At 42.1% G+C, this 19,723-nt stretch overlaps 2 protein-coding genes across 6 annotated transcripts; one reads left to right on the top strand and one right to left on the bottom strand.

The window, feature by feature from the left end:
• Positions 1 to 378: 378 nt before the first annotated feature.
• tmem14ca (transmembrane protein 14Ca) lies at positions 379 to 1,862 on the bottom strand. 2 transcript variants are annotated; one of them, XM_079181589.1, is made up of 5 exons: positions 1,792 to 1,862; positions 1,246 to 1,330; positions 869 to 970; positions 629 to 716; positions 379 to 547 (listed from the first exon to the last, which is right to left on the bottom strand). In XM_079181589.1, exons 2-5 carry the CDS (start codon positions 1,319 to 1,321, stop codon positions 490 to 492), a joined length of 324 nt encoding a protein of 107 aa, XP_079037715.1. In that variant the 5' UTR covers positions 1,322 to 1,330; positions 1,792 to 1,862; the 3' UTR covers positions 379 to 489. The 2 variants fall into 2 exon arrangements, with proteins under 2 accessions (XP_079037715.1, XP_079037716.1); XM_079181590.1 differs by having other exon boundaries at positions 1,789 to 1,855.
• Positions 1,863 to 4,960: 3,098 nt separating this feature from the next.
• On the top strand, positions 4,961 to 18,902 carry tfap2a (transcription factor AP-2 alpha). Of its 4 annotated transcripts, none has more exons than XM_079181962.1 (7): positions 4,961 to 5,252; positions 9,703 to 10,122; positions 11,353 to 11,404; positions 12,984 to 13,209; positions 14,042 to 14,160; positions 15,888 to 16,029; positions 17,324 to 18,902. In XM_079181962.1, exons 1-7 carry the CDS (start codon positions 5,220 to 5,222, stop codon positions 17,607 to 17,609), a joined length of 1,278 nt encoding a protein of 425 aa, XP_079038088.1. In that variant the 5' UTR covers positions 4,961 to 5,219; the 3' UTR covers positions 17,610 to 18,902. The 4 variants fall into 4 exon arrangements, with proteins under 4 accessions (XP_079038088.1, XP_079038086.1, XP_079038087.1 ...); XM_079181960.1 differs by lacking the exon at positions 4,961 to 5,252 and adding an exon at positions 6,962 to 7,056; XM_079181961.1 differs by lacking the exon at positions 4,961 to 5,252 and adding an exon at positions 6,962 to 7,056 and having other exon boundaries at positions 12,990 to 13,209.
• The last annotated feature ends 821 nt before the right edge of the window (positions 18,903 to 19,723 follow it).

Genomic DNA, 19,723 nt, shown 5'->3' on the forward strand with positions numbered 1-19,723 from the left:
CTGCTTGATAATCCCACTGCTTTCCTGAAGCAGCCAGTGTGAGCCAATTATGCTGTTAGTGTTGGGGTACTGCGAGTAGGATTTAATTGTAGCACAACTTTTCATTTTTTGTACTCATTGTCAAGTATTGTTTTACTACTGATGACAAAGCGTAATCAGTAATTCATTAACAGCTCCTGCAATGGTATGTTCCCTCTGCTTGTATTCCCATAACAAAATCTTCAGTGTAATGGCTACAAAAAGGATTACTTCAACTTCCTGTGTACCACTGCACACCTCTTTGTATTATTAACTGAGCATTTTGTAAACCTTTTATACAAATAAATACATGAAAGTTCATAATGCATTTGCTCAAAAAGGACAAGACGACCGTTCCTTTTATATAAACAAGGTACTATATTTCATCCGTTACAAAATGACATTAACAAATGCTGACAGGAAGCTCCTGAAACAGAAGAGGATGGGGTGCGCATCAGAATCTCGACTCCATCAGGACTCCTGCGGTTTCTGGAGCAATGTCATACCAAGCTTCCCCACCATCAGAAGACTGGAAGCAGAAAGAAAAAGGACATGTCACATCCCTGAATATGTTTGTGTGCGAGTCATATGAATGGCATGGAATGGATACCTTGCTGCAGCCATCAAGCCGGCTGGCATGAACTTCCTGGATCCGTAGAACCTCTTTCCCATGACGGCAGTCAGAGCTCCGGATGTAGCTGGAAGACACCGTGTGGCGGATAATGTCAGTGGAGGATATACAATCAGAGTGCAACACATCACTGTTAACTTATCCACTATATACACTCGTCACATAGTTTATCTCCATCCAACACAGGCACGCTACACAGTATAGTCCCAGTATACTAACCGAGGGACACCCAAATATTTTTGGGGTCGTTGGAGATCTGGTAGGCACCAAAACCTGCGAGGCCACCGAAGAGAAGACCCGCAGCAAGGGAGGGTTTACTGCCTTAAAGAAAAAACACACAGCAGATCAACACCTGCACCTGAGAGCATAGACTGGTGTGTTATGGGAGTAAAGTATTTCAGTTTCATAGTACAGAATTTAATGAATGGAGATACTTAGAAGGCAATTAGGTATACGTTTTAAAGATTGTGGTTATCCTAATTCTTCTTACTGGAAATTGAGGGATGCGATGCTATGTCAAAGAAAGACAAGCAAGCAAAGACCACAGCAAATATCATTGCAATCTAAAAATACATTTTAAAAAGTGCTCTACATACCTGCTTTCACAAAACCAATGACTCCCCCGGATGCAATAAGGGCTCCATATCCATATCCGACCCAATCCGTAGACATGTTGGACACCTGCAAGGGCAACAGTGAGCGAACAAACCTAATATTGTTTTTTCACGGTGAGTATTGAACTTACAGATGTAAAAAATACCCAAAGGAATGTCTGAGGGCTGCGACACAGAGCTGTCATAGAAAACTAGCTGAGGCAATACAAGATATAGAAACAATGTTTCATCTGAGGAAGTGTTCCTCCACTGTTACACAGCTGCGTTCGTCTGTTTTTGACTACAAACCGTTACATTGTGGCCCAACTCCAAGGTGCATGTGTGTGTCTGGATTTTAAGATTAAGCTAGCTGCTGTACAGTTTTAGCAAGCGCACCAGGAGCACAGACAAGTAACACACGTGCATCGCTAACACGAAGGTTCACAGAATATATAACCTACGCCATTGTTTTGTGTAACAATTTTAGCTTTATCAAGTCTGATATTGTCACAAAAGAAAGCTTGAAACGCAAATGAAGCCACATACAACCTTGCTCTTTCAGTTTGTCCTCTGTCACAACCAACGGCAGCCTGTTCTCCACCGAGCACAAATTATTGGTGCACATAACACGCGCCACGGTGCCTGATGGGAAATGTAGGCCCTATTGCTTGGGAGGCAAGTGCTGCGTTCACGAGAGGCGGAATTTTTACAAACAATGATAATAAATTAACAATAAATGGCAATATATATTTAAGATACATTCCATTCTTAATGTTTATTAAACGTAGTATATTGTACATAAGATATTATGATGCCCTTATGTTTGTCTCTGCAGGCAGAACAATTTCAAACCATCCAGCATTGCCGTGTGTGTACGATTAGTGATTAATTAATGTGTGACATAATCATTCTATTTATTTGTCGCATATAATTTGATACTGCCACCTCCTGAGATTAATTCTGGGCCCCTGAGCAAAGCTTCCCCATCTGTTTCCACATCGATGTGCATTAGTCAACAGACCATCATTTCAAAGTAAATTCCTCTCAGGATTATCATCTATGAGGACCTTTGTTGTTTTTCCTATGCTGTTGTTGCGGAACAAACAGGTAACTAGTTTATGACATAACAGTGAAGTTAACTAGGCCTTGCAGGACCTCAGAGGACCGTTGATGGTCGTCAGACACCAGAGTGGGACCCTTTATTTTTACCACCACAAGATGGCACCACAGGATTAGATTAAGTTGTGTTGAAGACATACCACCAACATATCTAAACTATAACTGGACTTGATTGTGTTCTCCCCTTTTCACTATATTTTGCTTTACATTCAGAGAAAAATACACACAATATCACCTGTAACTGCATCAGAATATGTGTGTTTCACTATTGGAGTCTTGTTGGGTGATCACCGTGAAAATGGACAGGTTTAGTCTTTGGAACTGTGATTAGTGTTCATAAAGAAAACAGGTGGATTAAGGTCAAAATATAAAGAAAAAGGCTGAACTAAACCCAATGAATGTCGTCTATTTAATTTAAAACCTGAGTGATACACCTGACATTTGCCTGAATTCTGACCCGTGGCTATATTTTTATACTTCACTAATTTGAACATGTTCCTTTTAACCACCTGCTATTTTTTATTTATTTTTGACTGGCATCGGTTTGGCAGTTCCACTTACTGGAATGCTCGCTGCGCACACATTCTCATTTGGTTTCAATTACCTGCAATATTGTTTTAAATCCATCTCCGGAAGCAAGGTGGCGCTATAATACAATGGATCACCCTTGGGAAGCAGCGTTTCCTACAATGGGCCTGAAACCTTCTCACTCAACAGACACCCATTGCGTGATCTCACGGAGCTACGTGGGGATTCTGTACCGGGATAGCACCGTCCTCAGCAGGCTGACACGTCCAGCTGGAGCGAGTCTGCAACAACAAAAAGTATGCTGAAAATCAAGCTGGGCATCTTTTCAAAGATAATTTTCCAACTTCTAAATAACAACTCGTGGGGGGACAAGGAATCAGTCCCATCGCCGACCAATACTTCAATACAACAAGGGAAGGAGGAGAGAAAATAAAGTAGAACAAATTGTCAATGGACCGCGTAATTTACGCAGTTTATGTCTCAGCATGTTTTTGAACGAGACACGGACCAGTACCACACACCCACTCACCCACGCACACACAACACCACCAATACCTAATGAATACAGAAAATATTACTTATAATAATAATAATAATAATAATAATAATAATTACAACAATAATTACAAATAATAATAATAATGTATTGTAATTTGTATACATGTGAATGGCTGTACACATTGCCTCGGGGGCAGCCGTTGCCGACGCCTATTAAACACAGCTCGCAGTTTTTAGGAAGCTGAACGTTGCCGGAGGCCCAGTGCGATGGTGGAAGTGGTTTCAAACCAAGCTCCAGACAAACAGGCTGGATATCCAAAGGGGACCCCGCTCCTGTCTGAGAGTAACCCACTCTCAGACAGCTCTGCTTTAAAACTTACTCCTCCCTTAGTGCGCAGAGCCCCAAACAATATTTCGGATCCCCCCCACCCCCCCACCCCCCTCTCCTTTGTCCAGTCCTGGTGAGGTCTTTATAGCTGCAGGTATTGTGTGTGTAGTTAAAATGTGTTCGCCTTTGAAGTCAAACATGAAGGCTTGTTTTAAATATTAACACTGCAAAAAAAAAATCTATAGATCCAATGCGGAATTATGCAATTGCACAAAAATAACACAATTATAAAGGATTTATAGGAGAAAATGCAAAAAAAGAGGTGTATTTTTTCCGTCAAAAGTGTATCCAATAATCTCAGTGTATGCATTAAATATGTTTAATATAAAGGGTTTGATGTAGTGAGGGAACCGACGTGCAGCTGCCAGCGACGTGCTGTCTGCATGTGTGTGTGCTCTGTCAGGGACTTGAAAGAGGACAAAAAGGGGTTTTGGACTAAAGCTTCGACCATTATCACCCATGTGAGCGCACGTGTTGCTCTCCTCTGTGGATGTGTGTGTGTGTGTGTGTGTGTGTGTGTGTGTGTCTGTTAGTATGCGTGCGTGTGTGAGACAGAGAGAGGGAGAGCTCATTCGCTCTTGGCCCGAGGGGTCTACATAAGTATGTATTAGAAATAAACAGTGGATAAATAAATAATGACCCTCACAATAGCTGGGTAGCTTTCTGTGTAGAAGTAATGATGTTGGCAGTTAACCTTCAAGTTTTTAACTTGACACAGTTTCATTTGCAGTGAGAATTCATGTTTTCTAGACAAAACAGTAAAGAAGAAGAAAAAAGGAAAGATAACTATCAAACATATTATAATTTAATATAACTTTACTTTGGTCCATACTATTTAATTATCTTGTTTTACTCTCTAATAAGTCATATGTATTAATTCAGTTGTACCATAAATGAAGGGGAAAGTAAACCACATCATAGCTTTTCACACTTTTTATAAAGTAAATTCACCTGATGTAAAGAAGTGAACATTCGATTAAAATGTATATTTTAAATGTAACAGCTTAAATTGAAACTTTCCTGCAAATATAATATATATTTCTTATTTATAGCAATGGCTGGGATTAGACTAGTGCTGGCTGGTATCTCAGAGTTTCCTCAACAAGTAATGTCGAGCTTTCTTTTTCTTTCGTTTTATAATTTATTGTTTCATAAAAACTCATTGAATTGTCTTTGAAGACAAAAGAGGCCTACCCAGCTTTAGACAAAATAGGCTGTTTAACTCTTCCCAGGTAGCTTCTCCTTTCTCGTCCACATCCGGAGCATTGCGCATGCGTCACCAGGTGGCTCTGCACCGTTTTTTTATGGCCAGGTGAGACGATCCGGTCAGGTAAAAAAAAAAAAGAAGAAAAAAAGCAAAGGTTTAGTTTGGGACCGAAGGCTCAATGAGATAGACACGGCACCGGATCGACCAAAAACCACCAAAAGCAGCAGAAGACAAAGAATGTCAATTATGGGCAAAATGGGAGAATGGCAGGTATGTGCTGCTTACTTTAAGACAAAGACACGGCGGTGAAAATCCATGAAAACTGTCAAAGTGTCGACTTGTTGTAGGAAGAGGCTGCTCTCGTGAAATCTTTTGTAAAGAGAGGTGGTGCAGGTAGTTTAGAGACGCATAGCTTTAATCCGTCAGGAGATCATACAAAGAAGTTCTTTTATTTTGGAAAACTCTGTAGCCTCACAGCCATCTCGTAGTTTTTACCGTGGAAGCCCGAGGATGTTGATCGCATGTTGTTATAGGCTGTAATGACTGCACACGCCTTTCAGACGCACGGTCATGTCTTTGATCATAAATTAGAAATGTGTGGAAACAAGACACGAGATGTGGTTTTGTCCAAAGTGGAGTATTGTTTATATATTAAACGCAGCCCTTATCCTACAAATGTGTCGTTGCGCCTTTGAGGTGAGATCTGACTTTTCATAATATGCAGCCTGCACTTGGCATATATTCACAGCGGTTCCACGTTCGCATTACATGTTCTCAACTCACAAGTTACAAAGCATCCCATGGTGGACTTAAAGAGTCTGGTATCGCCACTGAAACCATGGCCTTGTTTTGTGAGTTGTGGGGGGTTAAAGAGACGACCTGCTGAAACAGAAAACTTTAGTTTCACTCGTTTAAAAAAAAAAGAAAAAAAGAGAGAAAAAACGACCATCACTACAGACAACCAGGCCAGAAAGACACTCGCATAGCTGTCATTGTCAGCCAGTTTCATCGCTCCATTCTCATTAATAGCCTAACTACTTGCAAAAAGGCACTCCACCAAAAATGGTAATCCAGGTTTTTAAACGAGAGGAGCCAACGCCTTAAAGAGCTGGCGACCTGTCTGCTGACCCACGACCTGCTGAGGTGAAGGCTCGGCCGGCGACAGGGCAGAGCCAGGCTCCCCGAGCCGCTCATTCAAATGAAACAAGGCCATGTTGTTGTGTTAATTATTTACATCCCCCCCCACCCCCCAAACCCTGCGCCCTTACAGGTAGTCAATGGACCTGTAGAGCCGCTCCGAATGGCTCACCCTTTTAACATAACATTAGAAGAATAGCCTCTCAAGGTCTCCACTCTCAATGGGATTAAAATAACAGTTTGAGAGTTAAAAAAAAATAATATCAAGGTTGGCAACAAAGTGTGTGGCAGGGTTGCATTTGCATAGGTCTGCTGTCCTAGAAAAGTAATGGATAAGACACTGGGATGTGCAGGACTGAGTCAGTGCACTTCAACCAAAAATAAGTGATTTTTATAGCAAAGACATCTGCAAAACATTTTTTTTATCATGCAAATTTAACGTTAAAATAGAATTTCGGAGTCTTTTGTCGAGCCTCGACTTGTAGAAACCGTCCCAGGTGCATGCAGATCCCCATGCATGGCGGTACCCTCCTCCCCCCTCAACAAACAGTCACACACACACACACACACACCTCACTGAACAGTAGGAATAATAAGCATGTGTAGCGTCTTGCTGCTTTAGCTTTTACCTGTGCGTTGTCCATTGGTGTTGTGTGAGCAGATGGGGGGGAATCAAACGGCTGTTGATATGCTAATGAGGCCCTGTGCCAGTGTTATTACAGAGCTGCTCCAGCCCTTCACTTCCACCATTAGAGGGAGACCTCAGAGCGCAAGACAGACAGAAGCCCACAGCTTCAATAAAAGTAGTTTTTCTGAGCGGGGAGCACAATTCACTGAGTGAAAACAAGACTAAGGCGATACCACTCAATATCCACCTCAACAATCCATGAAAATGCTTTGGAAATTAACTGATAACATTAAATATGAAGATTGCGAGGTAAGGGGCTCCTCTTTGATTTGTTTAATTTAATTTAACTTTTGATTTTTTTTTTAAAGATGATCATTTCAGGGGTGTGTTGTATTTTTTTTATTCAAATATATCATTATTCTGACAGCTGTTAGTGAACACATTTAATTCAAGTGCAGAAAGGAATAGATCCATGTTTTTTAAAATTAATTTCATAGGTTGCTCTTTTTGTGTATTTGTGTAGAGTAAAATTAGAAGTTAACAGTAATAATAATGAATAATACGAATAATAATATAAATTATAAGAATTATAACAACAACAATAATACTACTAATAATTATAATAACAAGTTGGCATTATGTCAATAACAGCTTTATTTAAAATGTTAGTTGCATGAGTAAATTCACACCAGTTATTTATTTGTTTTCTTTCTTTAAATTCCCATAAAAAAAAATTAGATCCAAGAAATGACTCGTGGAAACTTTAAAAATAATATACACCATGCATTTAATTAAAATAAATATGTTCGACTAAATGGCAGATGAAAGCTCCAACACAGCCTGCTTCATTCACTGCTCAAATGGCATGGACATTTACCCCTCAGTTTTAATTTATTTGAAATATGAGCCGTTAGAATATGCGTGTGTGCCTGTACGTGTGGAGTGCATGCGCTGACTGATTGTTGTTATGGCCATAGACAAAGTTTGGCAGTAATATCAGGGACTTGTTTAGCAGTGGAGAAGCCGGTCGAACGTGTTTCCACCCGCGTCCTGAGAGGAGGGCCGGCCGGGAGTAGGACAACAAAAGCTGGGCACCTCCTGCGTTCATGTTGTGGTGTTTCTTTTTTATTGCTTTTTTTTATTCACAGGCAAGGTTTTCCCGCTGGTGGATTCTAAGAACATATCAAATACACAATCGAAATCCGGTCACAGCCCGGTGTTTCATTATTTAAAAAAAAATAAATGTGTGATGAGGCAGCTGAGCTGTTTTAGCCGCGTGTAAAAGTTGGGTAAGAGCGCCGGATCCGCGCGGCCCTGTCATATAGACTTGGGGGAATTTATTTTTCTCCGTCTTTTCCGGGTTTTCAAATTATAAAGTTAGCCGGGTGCGACTCTGGCTTTTTTTTTTTGGAGTCGAAGAGGAACCGGTGGATTAATTCGGCGGAGACAGAGGAGAGAAAAGAGACCCATTGTGGACAGCGCGCTGTCGGAGTCTGAGGTGGAAAACAAAGAGGCGAGCGGTAGAAATGAGCCGCTCGGAATGCCCATAACGTCGTCTGCTGGATTTTCACCCAGTTCAGAGGTGCACGTTGTTTCCTTCCATGGCTTCTTCCCCCTGTCTGTAGTCCACCCTCCCTTCATTCCTATGTCTTTCTTTCACTTTTGCGCTTTGGCCCTGGGACCCTTTTAAAATGCCCCCCCCCCTTTCCCCCCCTCCCTCTCTCTCTGATTCGTCAGACGGGGAGTGAGTGTCCCTCTTTTTGTCTCTCTCTCTCTCCACTCCCTCCACAGTCTCTCACTCCCTCTCTCTCTCTCTCTCTCTCTCTCTCTCTCTCTCACTCCCTCTCTCCCCATCTCTGATTAGATATACTGATTCCTCCTTTCAATGGACGTCATTTAAGCGCAGACTCCTGCCTTGAGTTGCGTCCTCCGCTTCACGCCCGATTTCCGACCATTCTTTCCTCATTGTTAAGTATTCCTGCAATATTAATAGTCATGAACGCGTTCTATTAGGAGTCCGAGAGGGAGACGAAGAAGCGGCTCTTTTGCTAATATGAGCTCGAGCGAGGGGACGGCAGCACTGTGATATAGAAGCCAGGAGAGCAGGAGAGAAAAAGAGGGTTTACCAAGAGAAACTTTCCAACCCAAATCCGCCGGCACCGCCGAATATCTGCTTTTTTTTTTTAGACCCACGTGAAGGGCAGCGGGGATCTAACCGTTTATTTCTGATGGATTATCGTCCTGCTTCTGTGGCACATATCTGATCGCCGGGGCCATCGTGATCTTTTCAGGAGAGAAGAGTCTTTTCGGGGGGCTTACATTTTTTTTTGTTTTGCTGGTTAATTGCCTTTGCTCGCCCCCCTCCCAGAAAAAAGAAACACTCAAAAGTGTTTTTGAACTGATCATTGAGTGGCACCAAAAATCCTTTCAAATGTTAGTGCACAGTTTTTCCGCGATGGTAAGTTGCTAAATCTCCGTGTCAGATACTTAGAATGTGTTTGCATATCAGATTGTGTTATAATACTTATTTTCGCTTATTCATATTTTAATAATCCTGCATGCTTAAAAACGGTGGGACACACTGGAGAAGTGTTGAAATAATACAAGGCTCCGGTTATTTATTTGAGGGCATTCCCATCTACGGAATTTCGATGTTTTTATTTGACAATTTACTCATACCCGTTTATTATCACGTGTTTGTATTTCTAAAACTTTGCAGACAGGTATTATTCGGAGCGTGAGCTTGTTGTGTTTGCTGTTTAAAATCCACCAGGACGACTTCTTCAGATAATAGGCTACAGATTCCACACTCAGGCCATATTTGATAAAGCCCCAGCATAAGCCCAGAGCCTTCTGCAGTTAAAACAAAGAGGGGGAAATGCGATCATTTATGGTTGTGTGTTTTTTTTAAATGTATTTAGGCTAAGCACTTTTCTCCCTGTCCTCCCCTGCCAGGACCGTCACGACGGCACCAGCAATGGGACAGCCAGGCTACCTCAGCTGGGCGGCGTGGGCCAGAGTCCCTACACGAGCGCCCCTCCGCTCTCCCACACACCGAACTCGGACTTCCAGCCCCCGTACTTCCCTCCGCCCTACCAGCCCATCTACCCGCAGTCTCAGGACCCGTACTCGCACGTCAACGACCCGTACTCCCTCAACTCCCTGCACGCCCAGCAGCAGCCGCAGCACCCGGGCTGGCCGGGCCAGAGGCAGAGTCAGGAGAGCGGCCTGCTGCACCAGCACCGCGGCTTGCCCCACCAGCTGTGCCGGGAGTACCGCAGAGAAGTGCTCCTACCGTCCGGCCATGGCATCGATACGGGACTGTCGGACTCTATCTCTCTCCATGGAATACCTCACTCTTTAGACGACGTTCAGGTGAGGCAGCATTTACCCGAGTCTCTTTTTGGCTTAGCCCATTCTGTTAAAAAAAATAAAAAAGGGTCATTAATCATGGCACAGTGGGTTACCAGCACTAGTGTATTTTGAATTAATATAATCACTTACAATAATAAAAGTAACGGTATTGTTTTTATTTAAAATGAATTGTTATTAGCCCACTATTTGTTCAAGCAAACCATAATTAGGTTACTATTTATCTTTATATTATAAGGGTATTTGTAAACGTGTTTATTATTATTATTAGTATCATTATTATTATTATCATTAATATTATTTTTGTTGTTTAATAAATGTGCAAAGGATGACACGCATTAAATGAGTCTCTATTTTTTACTGCTTGAAAAAATAGCATGACATTATTTTTTTCCAATGTTGTCGAATAATTTCAAATCAAACAGCACAATTTAGCCTCATAATATCCACTAATAAAATATCGGTAGAAAAAAATTGGACATGAAAATGCTTTCATCTGCCAAATTCGATGGTGTTTTTGCTCCATACTATCACTGGAATCTAATTAAATGAGATAGATAAATAAATAAAAAAGCGCCCGTATTTCCACACGGATCTCCTCGTGTCGTCTGACTCTATTTGATTTTTCAGTTTAAAAGCAGACGACGCTCGCCGTTCTCTGCTGCAAACAATCACATTATAATACCCCGAACGGGAGAATTGAGTTTGGTGGATTGAGTTTAGGTAATCGCTGTACGATTACTAAAGATGCATGATAAATGAGCGCCGAAAATTGTCTATAACCCTCAATTCTTATTTAGAGGACTCATCCCAGTTTTTAATCAGAAACAAACACCAATAATCCTCTAATTAGTTCATAGGCCTTTAATAGGCTGCGCCGCCGTAATTACTATCCAATCTAGATTAGAAGTTTCCTTGTGAGTAGAGCCAATATGAGGGCGAAATTAGGTCAGGATTATGGGGCGACACAGCTTCGTTATTTAAGTCTGACTTTGTGATCTGGTGTAACGCGTCCATCAGTGCAACCCGCTGAAAACAGTCGTGGACAATAATAACAGGTATATGGGCCTCCGAGAGCCTCCATGTTGGGTGATTGTGGCCGCTAATTGTGTCAGGCTTTGTTCGTGCGCAGCATCGTGAGTTGCATTCACTTACACACGCGACTGAGGCTGATATTTTCCTGCCTTTGTGCTAAAATTGTCCTTTTTCTTTTTTTTTGCATGTGTGTCGTAGTCTGTTGATGATCAAGGAATTCACATTCCCGACCAGACTGTAATTAAAAAAGGTAAGCAATTTCCTCCGAGATATCATGCATGTTTCTGCAAGCTGCACACCACTAGGCTACGCGCGCGCACACACACACACACACACACACACACACACACACACACACACACACACACACACACACACACACACACACACACACACACACACACACCATTCTGCTCGAGAGACCCCGATGCAATGCGGTAATGCCTGACTGATCCTAATACGCAGTAGCCTATTTTTCATTACATGGTTTCCAAGTGCATCAAACTGGCTGCACCTTTTTTTTTTCTTCTCCCCCCTCTTCTCGCTGATGGAATTTACTGTCAGCGTTTCAGAGCGGCGGGGAGATGAGTGGAGCTGGTGGGCTTTGTAGGCCCGTGGTATTGATGGACAAAGATTCAGGCCTATAGACGATCCTGGCACTTCAGTGGGGAAAGCCAATAGCTGCAATCACACTGCATGGTCAAATTTAAAATGGAAGTTGGTAGCGCTGGATGGAGGTCTTAGTGTGTGGATGGTACTCATTTCCTCATTTTGGTGGGGAATCAAAGCTCGGCTTGGAAAAAGCACTGAGTGATCAGGCGATGGTTGTTGGATAATAATATTCTTATATATTTGCTGTTACATTTATATCATCGTTGATACAACACGAGCAGGCCTTTTTTTCTTGTTCGGGTTTTAAAGCGTGTTGTCAGGTCAAATTAGAACTCACTAGACTAGATATGGGGCGATTTTTCTTTCCCTTTCCGTCTTTTTTTTCTTCTTCTCCATTCTCTCTATTTTGAGTCTGTCTATCTGCGCATCAACATGATAATTGGCTTCTTATATTAGTAATCTCAAGAGTTCGTTTAACTCCTATTGTCTCTATTAGGCTCCCCTGAGCCATTAATGTCACAAGTGATCTATCCAAAGGCGCACAGTCCCCTTTGTCTCCGGTTACTGCACACCAAAACGGTGTAAAGCCCAGTAGTGCTGGGAACCCCCACCCCCCCACCCCCACCCCCGGGTTGAAATCACACACGGGCGATTTTGCTGGATACCGTGGATATGTCAAAATAGGTAGACTTTAACCAAATCTCTCGGTTGGTGTGTGGCGGCTTTGTGCAGAGTCGATCCATGGTGCGCAAAAAAAATAGAATGAACGAGCGCTGAGACGCTGGAGATCCTCGCTGTCCGCCTTCTGAGATCCCCACAAATAGATGTTGACCGCGGTGCTTTTTCAGATAAAGAATAGACGGATGAAAAATGTTCAGAATTTCGCACACGCGTGTAGTGGAGCGACAATTATGCCACACACGAATCCTGATGTTGCTGATTCCACAATGCACACATACATTTGTACTATTAATATTATTGTATTGACATGCTGCAGGCCTCCATCAGACACTTTTCTCTCATGTCCTTGTTGCTGAAAGTGTACACATGTGGTGCTAAACTCTAAATCCGGGGCCTAAACCCCCCCCCCCCCCCCTTCTCATTTAGTTAAGTCTCTGCATTGCATGAAATTCACTGAGCACGGTCTCTCTCTGTTTCTCTCCCTCCTTCCTTTCTCTCCATCCCACCATCCCCTCCTCTCTCTACCGTGGCTATAGGTCCAGTGTCTTTATCCAAGAACAACAACATCTCCGCCATCCCCTTAAATAAGGACGGTCTTTTCGGAGGGGTGGTAAACCCCAACGAGGTGTTCTGCTCTGTTCCGGGTCGCCTGTCCCTCCTCAGCTCCACATCAAAGTACAAGGTCACGGTAGCAGAGGTGCAGAGACGCCTCTCGCCGCCCGAGTGCCTCAACGCCTCTCTGCTGGGCGGGGTACTGAGGAGGTGAGTTCGACTGGAAAGCTGCAAAAAAAAAAAAAAATCTTGTTACCTGTCTCTGTGTGTGTGTGTGTGTGTGTGTATGAGTGTGAACTCGCTCCCTCTACTCCTATCCATTCTCTCTGTGAGCGTGCATCTCTCTCTCTCTTCTCTGTACCAAGAATAATTAAAATCGACCAACCATGACACCTAGCTCCTGCATTTAAAGCAGGAGGGGTCTGTTAAATTCCATATTAACTTCCCTAGCGCACTAGATCTCCCTCTCTCTCTCTCTCTCCCTCTCTCTCTCTCTCTCTCTCTCCATCTCTCTCTCTCTCTCTCTCCCTCTCTCTCAAATTAATGTAGGCCTAGTCTGTTTCAACCCCAGCTCTATAGGCCCAGTGAAGGCATTACACATGAAAACATTGGTCTCCAGTGAACTGTCTGCTGAAGTGCTGTAGACACGCAGCCAGTAATAGTACTGCCTATTAAGCAGGGCTTTATTTATTCATTTTGTACAGTATTTGTCTGCCGGTGAAAAGGCTGGGCTCTTTTACTATTATTTATAGCTTTTATGAGACATGTAATGGAGGGCAAAGCCAGCCAAATTCAGCCCATTCACCTTTTAATTAGCGACAAAGAGCTGAGCCACATTTACCAGCCGACGTATGATGTAAATATCATCTCTGCATTGTGGAAAGCATCATCAAAATTCTAACATGAAAGGACATACTCATTGCAAATATTGGACAATGTACATGTGACTTTTTGCCTGTAAGTCCAAACCACAGTTTCCCCACAAATTCACGACAGTTTTGCATATTTTATATATTCAAATGTCTGTTCTGTTCTGTCACAGGGCAAAGTCTAAGAATGGAGGAAGATCCTTGAGGGAGAAACTGGATAAAATCGGCCTGAATCTACCTGCGGGCAGGCGCAAGGCAGCCAACGTCACCTTGCTGACGTCACTAGTCGAAGGTAAGTCGTGAGCCGTAAATCTCGTTTCCCACTCTTGTTGCTCCCGCGATACCAGGTGCTTCCAAAATGTTTTTTTCTCTCTCTCTCTCTTTCTTTCTCTCTGTGTGTTGGAAATCAGCATATGCGCTCATCCGTGTAATGTGGACCGACTTTGCCTCGCAAGTAATAAAGCATGAAGGATGTGCGTGTGTGTGTGTGTGTGTGTGTGTGTGTGTGTGTGTGTGTGTGTGTGTGTATGTGTGTGTGGATAGAGAGAGAGAGAGAGAGAGAGAGAAAGAGAGAGAATGGGGCTGGTGATTCTCGTGGCTTTGCAGCGTTTGGCCTTCGCTTTCAGGAGCCCACTTGCAGGTCCACGGCTGGCCTAGTTTATACACTGGATGAATTTGTGTTGAAGTCCAGTTAATTATTGAGTGCTGCTTGTTTATTGGGCACCGCTGAGCTGCTTCACCTCATGGATGAGAAGTCGATTGATTTATTAACCCCGCGTTGTTTCAAACATTATTACAGCCCGGGTATGGCAGCGCAGGGCTGATTTTTAATGGTGACTTAATTCTTTCGTTAATAGCTTCCCATGCTTTGGTTGTCAGTGAAGAGTTTTGTTGCATGCAAATGAAATTGGCTCTGACCTATTGGGAGCTATATGTGTTGCGCCTATTAAAGAATAAATTAGTCGACGGTGGCGCGCTGAAAAGATGCATTTTACGCGACTGGATGAATCCGTTTTGCTTGCAGAGTTGAACCTTATTATTCAGTGCAGTGGTATTTTGTGCGCTGTGGGTTTTCCAAAGGTGAAAGCCCGCGATGGTTCATTGGTCCCTGTTAATCATTATTGCAAGAGAGGGCCGAATGCAATGTTCACTGCGCTTGGTAGAAATGTGGTCCCGTATTGTAATGAGCCTGGAGAAATGTATGATTCTGGGTAATAAAGGGGTGGTGGCGGCACGTGTGGAGGTGGTGGACGGCAGAGGGTGGGAGAAGGCGGCCGGTTATTTAGTGAAGGGACACTGCGTTTGCAGAAGTGCTGTCATTGTTTATGATCCGCTCCATTTTATGGAAACGAGTTTACTGGACTTGAGCTTTGATGCTAATTGGCGCATGCGTTCTTCCGGAGTGGAGGCTTATGGGCAGGAAGCCCCGCAGTAAAAACTCAACTGCTTCAGGAAATTAAAAGCAAAGACTTGGGGAGAAAAAAAAGAGAGAAAGAAATTCAACCAACAACAGAAGCGAGCTCGGGCTCGGACAGAATAAAAGTTGTGATGCTCACAGTGTGCATAGACAAAGTGAGATTTAGGGATAGCCATTTCAAATTGCTTCCCCATGCCTCTGTGATCGGCTGGACTTTCAATAATGCGCAGGCATTGGTAATCAATGACATGGTGTTAAGCATGACGCTCCGTCTATATTTCATATCCACTTATGGTTCCCCCCTCCATCTTTAACCGTTCTCACGGTATGGAGGACAGAGCTTGACGTGTATTGACAGCTCGCAGGCCTGTTTTTATTATTATTTAATTATTATTTCTAGGGTATTTTTGTTGTTATCATCATTAGTGTTGTTGTGAAGGCACAGGTGCTATAACCCTGCTGTCTGCACGCGCTGCTCAGATCAGATTAAATCATGTGTTAGTCCAAGCAGGGAGTGTGTGAACTGCTCTGTATTTGATGTAGCCATATTTATTAATAAGCAAACACATTCGACCTCTTATTTTTTTTTCTTTCTTTCTCAGGCGAAGCAGTTCATCTTGCCAGGGATTTTGGTTATGTATGCGAGACCGAGTTTCCAGCCAAGGCAGTAGCTGAATATGTAAACCGTCAGCATTCCGACCCAAACGAACAAGTCCAAAGAAAAAACATGCTATTGGCCACAAAGTAAGTGTTGTTATCACGTTTCACTGTGTCACACCAAATGCATCCCAGTCTGTGCCACTGTTTGTGTGGGTGTGTTTATTTCACACTCGCGCACACATACACATAACTCATTTCTTTTCTTTCTTTTTCTTACTAAAATGCAATTTTCATGTGGGCCACAATTTCTTTATGTGGTTTTTGAACAAATACAAATTGTATACACTATATGTCAGATGTGTGCTCATCATAAAATACGTTGTCATAATTGCGCCATGCCAATATCAGTCCTAATATTAATTAATACCCTTTTTTTATTTGGATGCACACTTTTATATGTCACATCTCTGCTAATTATAGATTTTATTCGGACACTTATTTTCTTATTATTACATGCGATTCAATATTATATCATACATCATAATTAAAATTCGTCTCGTGCAGATGAATGTGCTGCTGTTGGTCTGTTGACTGAGCCTTTCCCTCATCTGCACGCACAGCTGCATTTAGTGTGCCTTTGTGATTTCTTCGACAGTGACACATAGCTGGTTCACCTGCAGCGCAACCATTGGCTTTGGTTATTTTTTACTATGCATTAACTGAAACATGGGGACTCCTTAAATGACCTGCATATAATATTGATGACGGGCTGCTATAATCAAACAGCTGTTTACTATAACCGCTTATTACAGGCTGTTTGAGTGTTATACAAATAAATGCCGACGCTATGAAATTAAAAGTTCAATGATAGAAACTTTTAATGGTAGAATGCAATGTATATATTTTAAAAATATCTGAGATATTCTACACACATTCATAGTGTACTGCATGTAAGCAAGATGTATAGAGGAAGGTGTTTGAGGTGGTTTGAGGGAATAACAGCATCGTTATTGTTTTATTGGTGTTTAGGCCTATTTGATAATCAGCTCCTGAAGTTTCAAAGTTTACATTGCAAAAATCTTCTCTTAAAATCTTCTTAATAGAAGTAAGATCTCCTGCCACTGAGCTCAGAGATTAACGTCCACCTGTTTGTAGCCTCAGGACATTTTCTTTTGTGATAAATTCTGAAAACAAAGCAGAGTAAGAAACACAGTTTCAGTCCACTAATAAATGTTGTCAACACATTTTTTCACTTTTCACTTACTTTAAGAAGTTAAGAATTTACAACCCAGTAGCACTGACTGATCATAAAATGGTGATTTTTGCAGTATGCCCCGTTTTATTTGTATTTATTTATTTTTTTGCATTAAAATGCATGCATATATTTATGATATGCTGGCTTGGTGATTAACTCGCCGCTCTATTAATCTCTTTATAGGCAAGTCTGCAAAGAGTTCACAGACCTGCTGTCCCAGGACCGCTCGCCGCTTGGAAACTCACGGCCGCAGCCCATTCTTGAACCGGGAATCCAGAGCTGTTTGACCCACTTCAGTCTAATTTCGCACGGTTTCGGGACCCCGGCACTGTGCGCGGCAGTCACGGCCCTGCAGAACTATCTGACCGAGGCTATCAAAGCCATGGACAAAATGTACCTCAACAACAACCCCAACAGTCACTCAGATAACGGCACTAAAGGCGACAAAGACGAGAAGCACAGAAAGTGATGTTTCCATCCCACCTTTCACCGAGGGCCAAACCCCAGGGCCCTTCTTGTACACCGGCCCCCACACCCCTCCGCCTCGCCCCGGCCCACCCACACCCATCCAATATAAATATTATAAATACCTTATAAATACTATTGATAAAGTTAAACGTGCCACTTTCTGATCTTGCGCGGTTTTACATGTTTTGTTTTTACATCCCACTTTGGATTCACGAGGAAACGACGCAAGAATCTTCTTCTTCTTCTTCCAACACCTGAACCATATGAAATGTTATTTTAAAAAAAGAAAAGAAAAGAAAAAAAAGCTGCAGAGGAACAGCTCCAGGGCGAGGAAAAGGTGTATTGCCTCAGCCAGAGGACTTTTTATGTACTCCCCTTATTTTTTATGAGCTGCAACGAATGGACTGAAATCCAGCGACCCCTCTATATCTCAATTTTACGATTGTGACAAAAAAACGAAGCGAAAAGAGGATGAATTCTTATCAGTATTGTGAATAATAAACTTGAAAAACAAAGAGAAATTCCACAGAGCTCCATGTCATGACTTCAGTTGTAGACTCTCACTCTCTCCAAGCGACCAACTTGAACTTTTTGAATTTCAACACGATTCGCGGTTATATAAGGGAATCAGTGTTCATGTATGTATATATTTATTTATGTGTAATTTAATGGGAATTGTAAATATGGTGCGTCTGTTGAAACTTCTTTTTTTTATTTATCTGGTGCCTCCTGTTTTAGTGGGTTTAAATATTCGGTTAGTTCTTCATGTGATTTTATGGTTCTTAGAAAACAGAAGTTTGGGGTATTTTTCATTTCTCTGGGATATTTCAATTCAGCCCTCTTGTAGCATGTTGAGGCGACATTGAAGCAAGTGAACAAATTGAATAGAAATAAACTTCCATTTCTCTCTATATATATCATCCTTATTCAGTTTCTTTCTTTAAATTTGAGACAGAGCATAGGTGAGACCCTGAGGAGAACTGTTTGTTTTTGTGTTCCTATTTTCGTTTTTATACAAGCTTTTATGTGTTGTGCCAATCAGAATACGTTTCACCTCTTGTTCTCTCCTTGAAGCACCATAAAAGCAATAAATGGAATATTGTCTTTTTTTTTAAATGTTGAAAGACATTCAAAAAAACATTTTTGGGACCACCTGATATCTTGTTATGTCCGAAAATGTCCAAAATTGGAGGCGGTTTTAGCTGTATTGTATAGACATGTGCTGGCAATAGTTCCCATGCCTGTCAATGTATTATAGTCCTTTGTTGCCCAGAAAAAAATAAATATTTGATACGCTTCATCTCGATATTTATTCATATCTTTTAATTTTTTATTCACTGCTTGATACGCCCGGGTGTTTTTTCTTTTTTCTTTTTTGGTCTTAGCATTTTTTTTTTCCATTCTGAATGGCTACAGTAATTGAGTTTAAGTCTCCCCTGACGATTGCTCCTTGCAATAAGCAGCTGAACTCATTGTTTCCCTCAAGTATAATACAAAAAAAAAATCTTACTTTAAACTCCCTAGTTCAGAGCACAGGATCTTATGCAGGCCAAATGGCTCACAACAATGGATATACTCGCGTTTGAAGTGTGCAGCGCCACCCCTCCAGCTAAAACCCTCTGAGATGTATATAGGCCTGGTGTGCAATGTTTGGTTGTTATAGGCTATATTTGGCTCTCCCCCGTTTATTCTGTGCTGGAGCCTTATTCAAAGATATGCATCAAATATTTGTTGTTTGCCTCTCCGTGTAATCAATGAACAATCTGCGCGCAGTAGGCTGGATTTTAATCCATATTCCGTGATATAATTAGGCCTATAACGCTTCCATAAAGAATATCCTCCTCTAGCTGGTCTTTGGTCTCATTTCGTTGTGTTTGGCTGAGTGAGTCCATAAATGTGGCCATCACGCAGGCTGTAATAGCAAATCTGAGGCTGGCCTTTGCTTTCTTTTGCGCGCAGAGCTGCAGAGAGCAGGCCGTTGCATAACATTTGAGTTGAGTTTGATTGTATATTGATGGCGTGGCACCTATAGCTCGAAATCAATCTCGTCTGGAGCATGAATCAGTCTGGTGATATATGCATCTTGCTGTTGTTGTTACTTTTTTGCTTCTCCTA

The sequence above is a fragment of the Pholis gunnellus genome, assembly GCF_910591455.1.
Source record: "Pholis gunnellus genome assembly, chromosome: 20".
Taxonomy (NCBI): Eukaryota; Metazoa; Chordata; class Actinopteri; order Perciformes; family Pholidae; genus Pholis; species Pholis gunnellus.

Excerpts from the sequence above, each read along its gene's own strand:
- tfap2a (XM_079181960.1), top strand. The coding sequence starts at position 7,006 with ATGAAAATGCTTTGGAAATTAACTGATAACATTAAATATGAAGATTGC. Across the intron at positions 13,210-14,041 it reads CTGGGCGGGGTACTGAGGAG|GGCAAAGTCTAAGAATGGAG; the intron begins GTGAGTTCGACT and ends GTTCTGTCACAG. Across the intron at positions 14,161-15,887 it reads GCTGACGTCACTAGTCGAAG|GCGAAGCAGTTCATCTTGCC; the intron begins GTAAGTCGTGAG and ends TTTCTTTCTCAG.
- tmem14ca (XM_079181589.1), bottom strand. The coding sequence starts at position 1,321 with ATGTCTACGGATTGGGTCGGATATGGATATGGAGCCCTTATTGCATCC. Across the intron at positions 971-1,245 it reads CATTGGTTTTGTGAAAGCAG|GCAGTAAACCCTCCCTTGCT; the intron begins GTATGTAGAGCA and ends TTTTTCTTTAAG. Across the intron at positions 717-868 it reads AAATATTTGGGTGTCCCTCG|CTACATCCGGAGCTCTGACT; the intron begins GTTAGTATACTG and ends GGTGTCTTCCAG.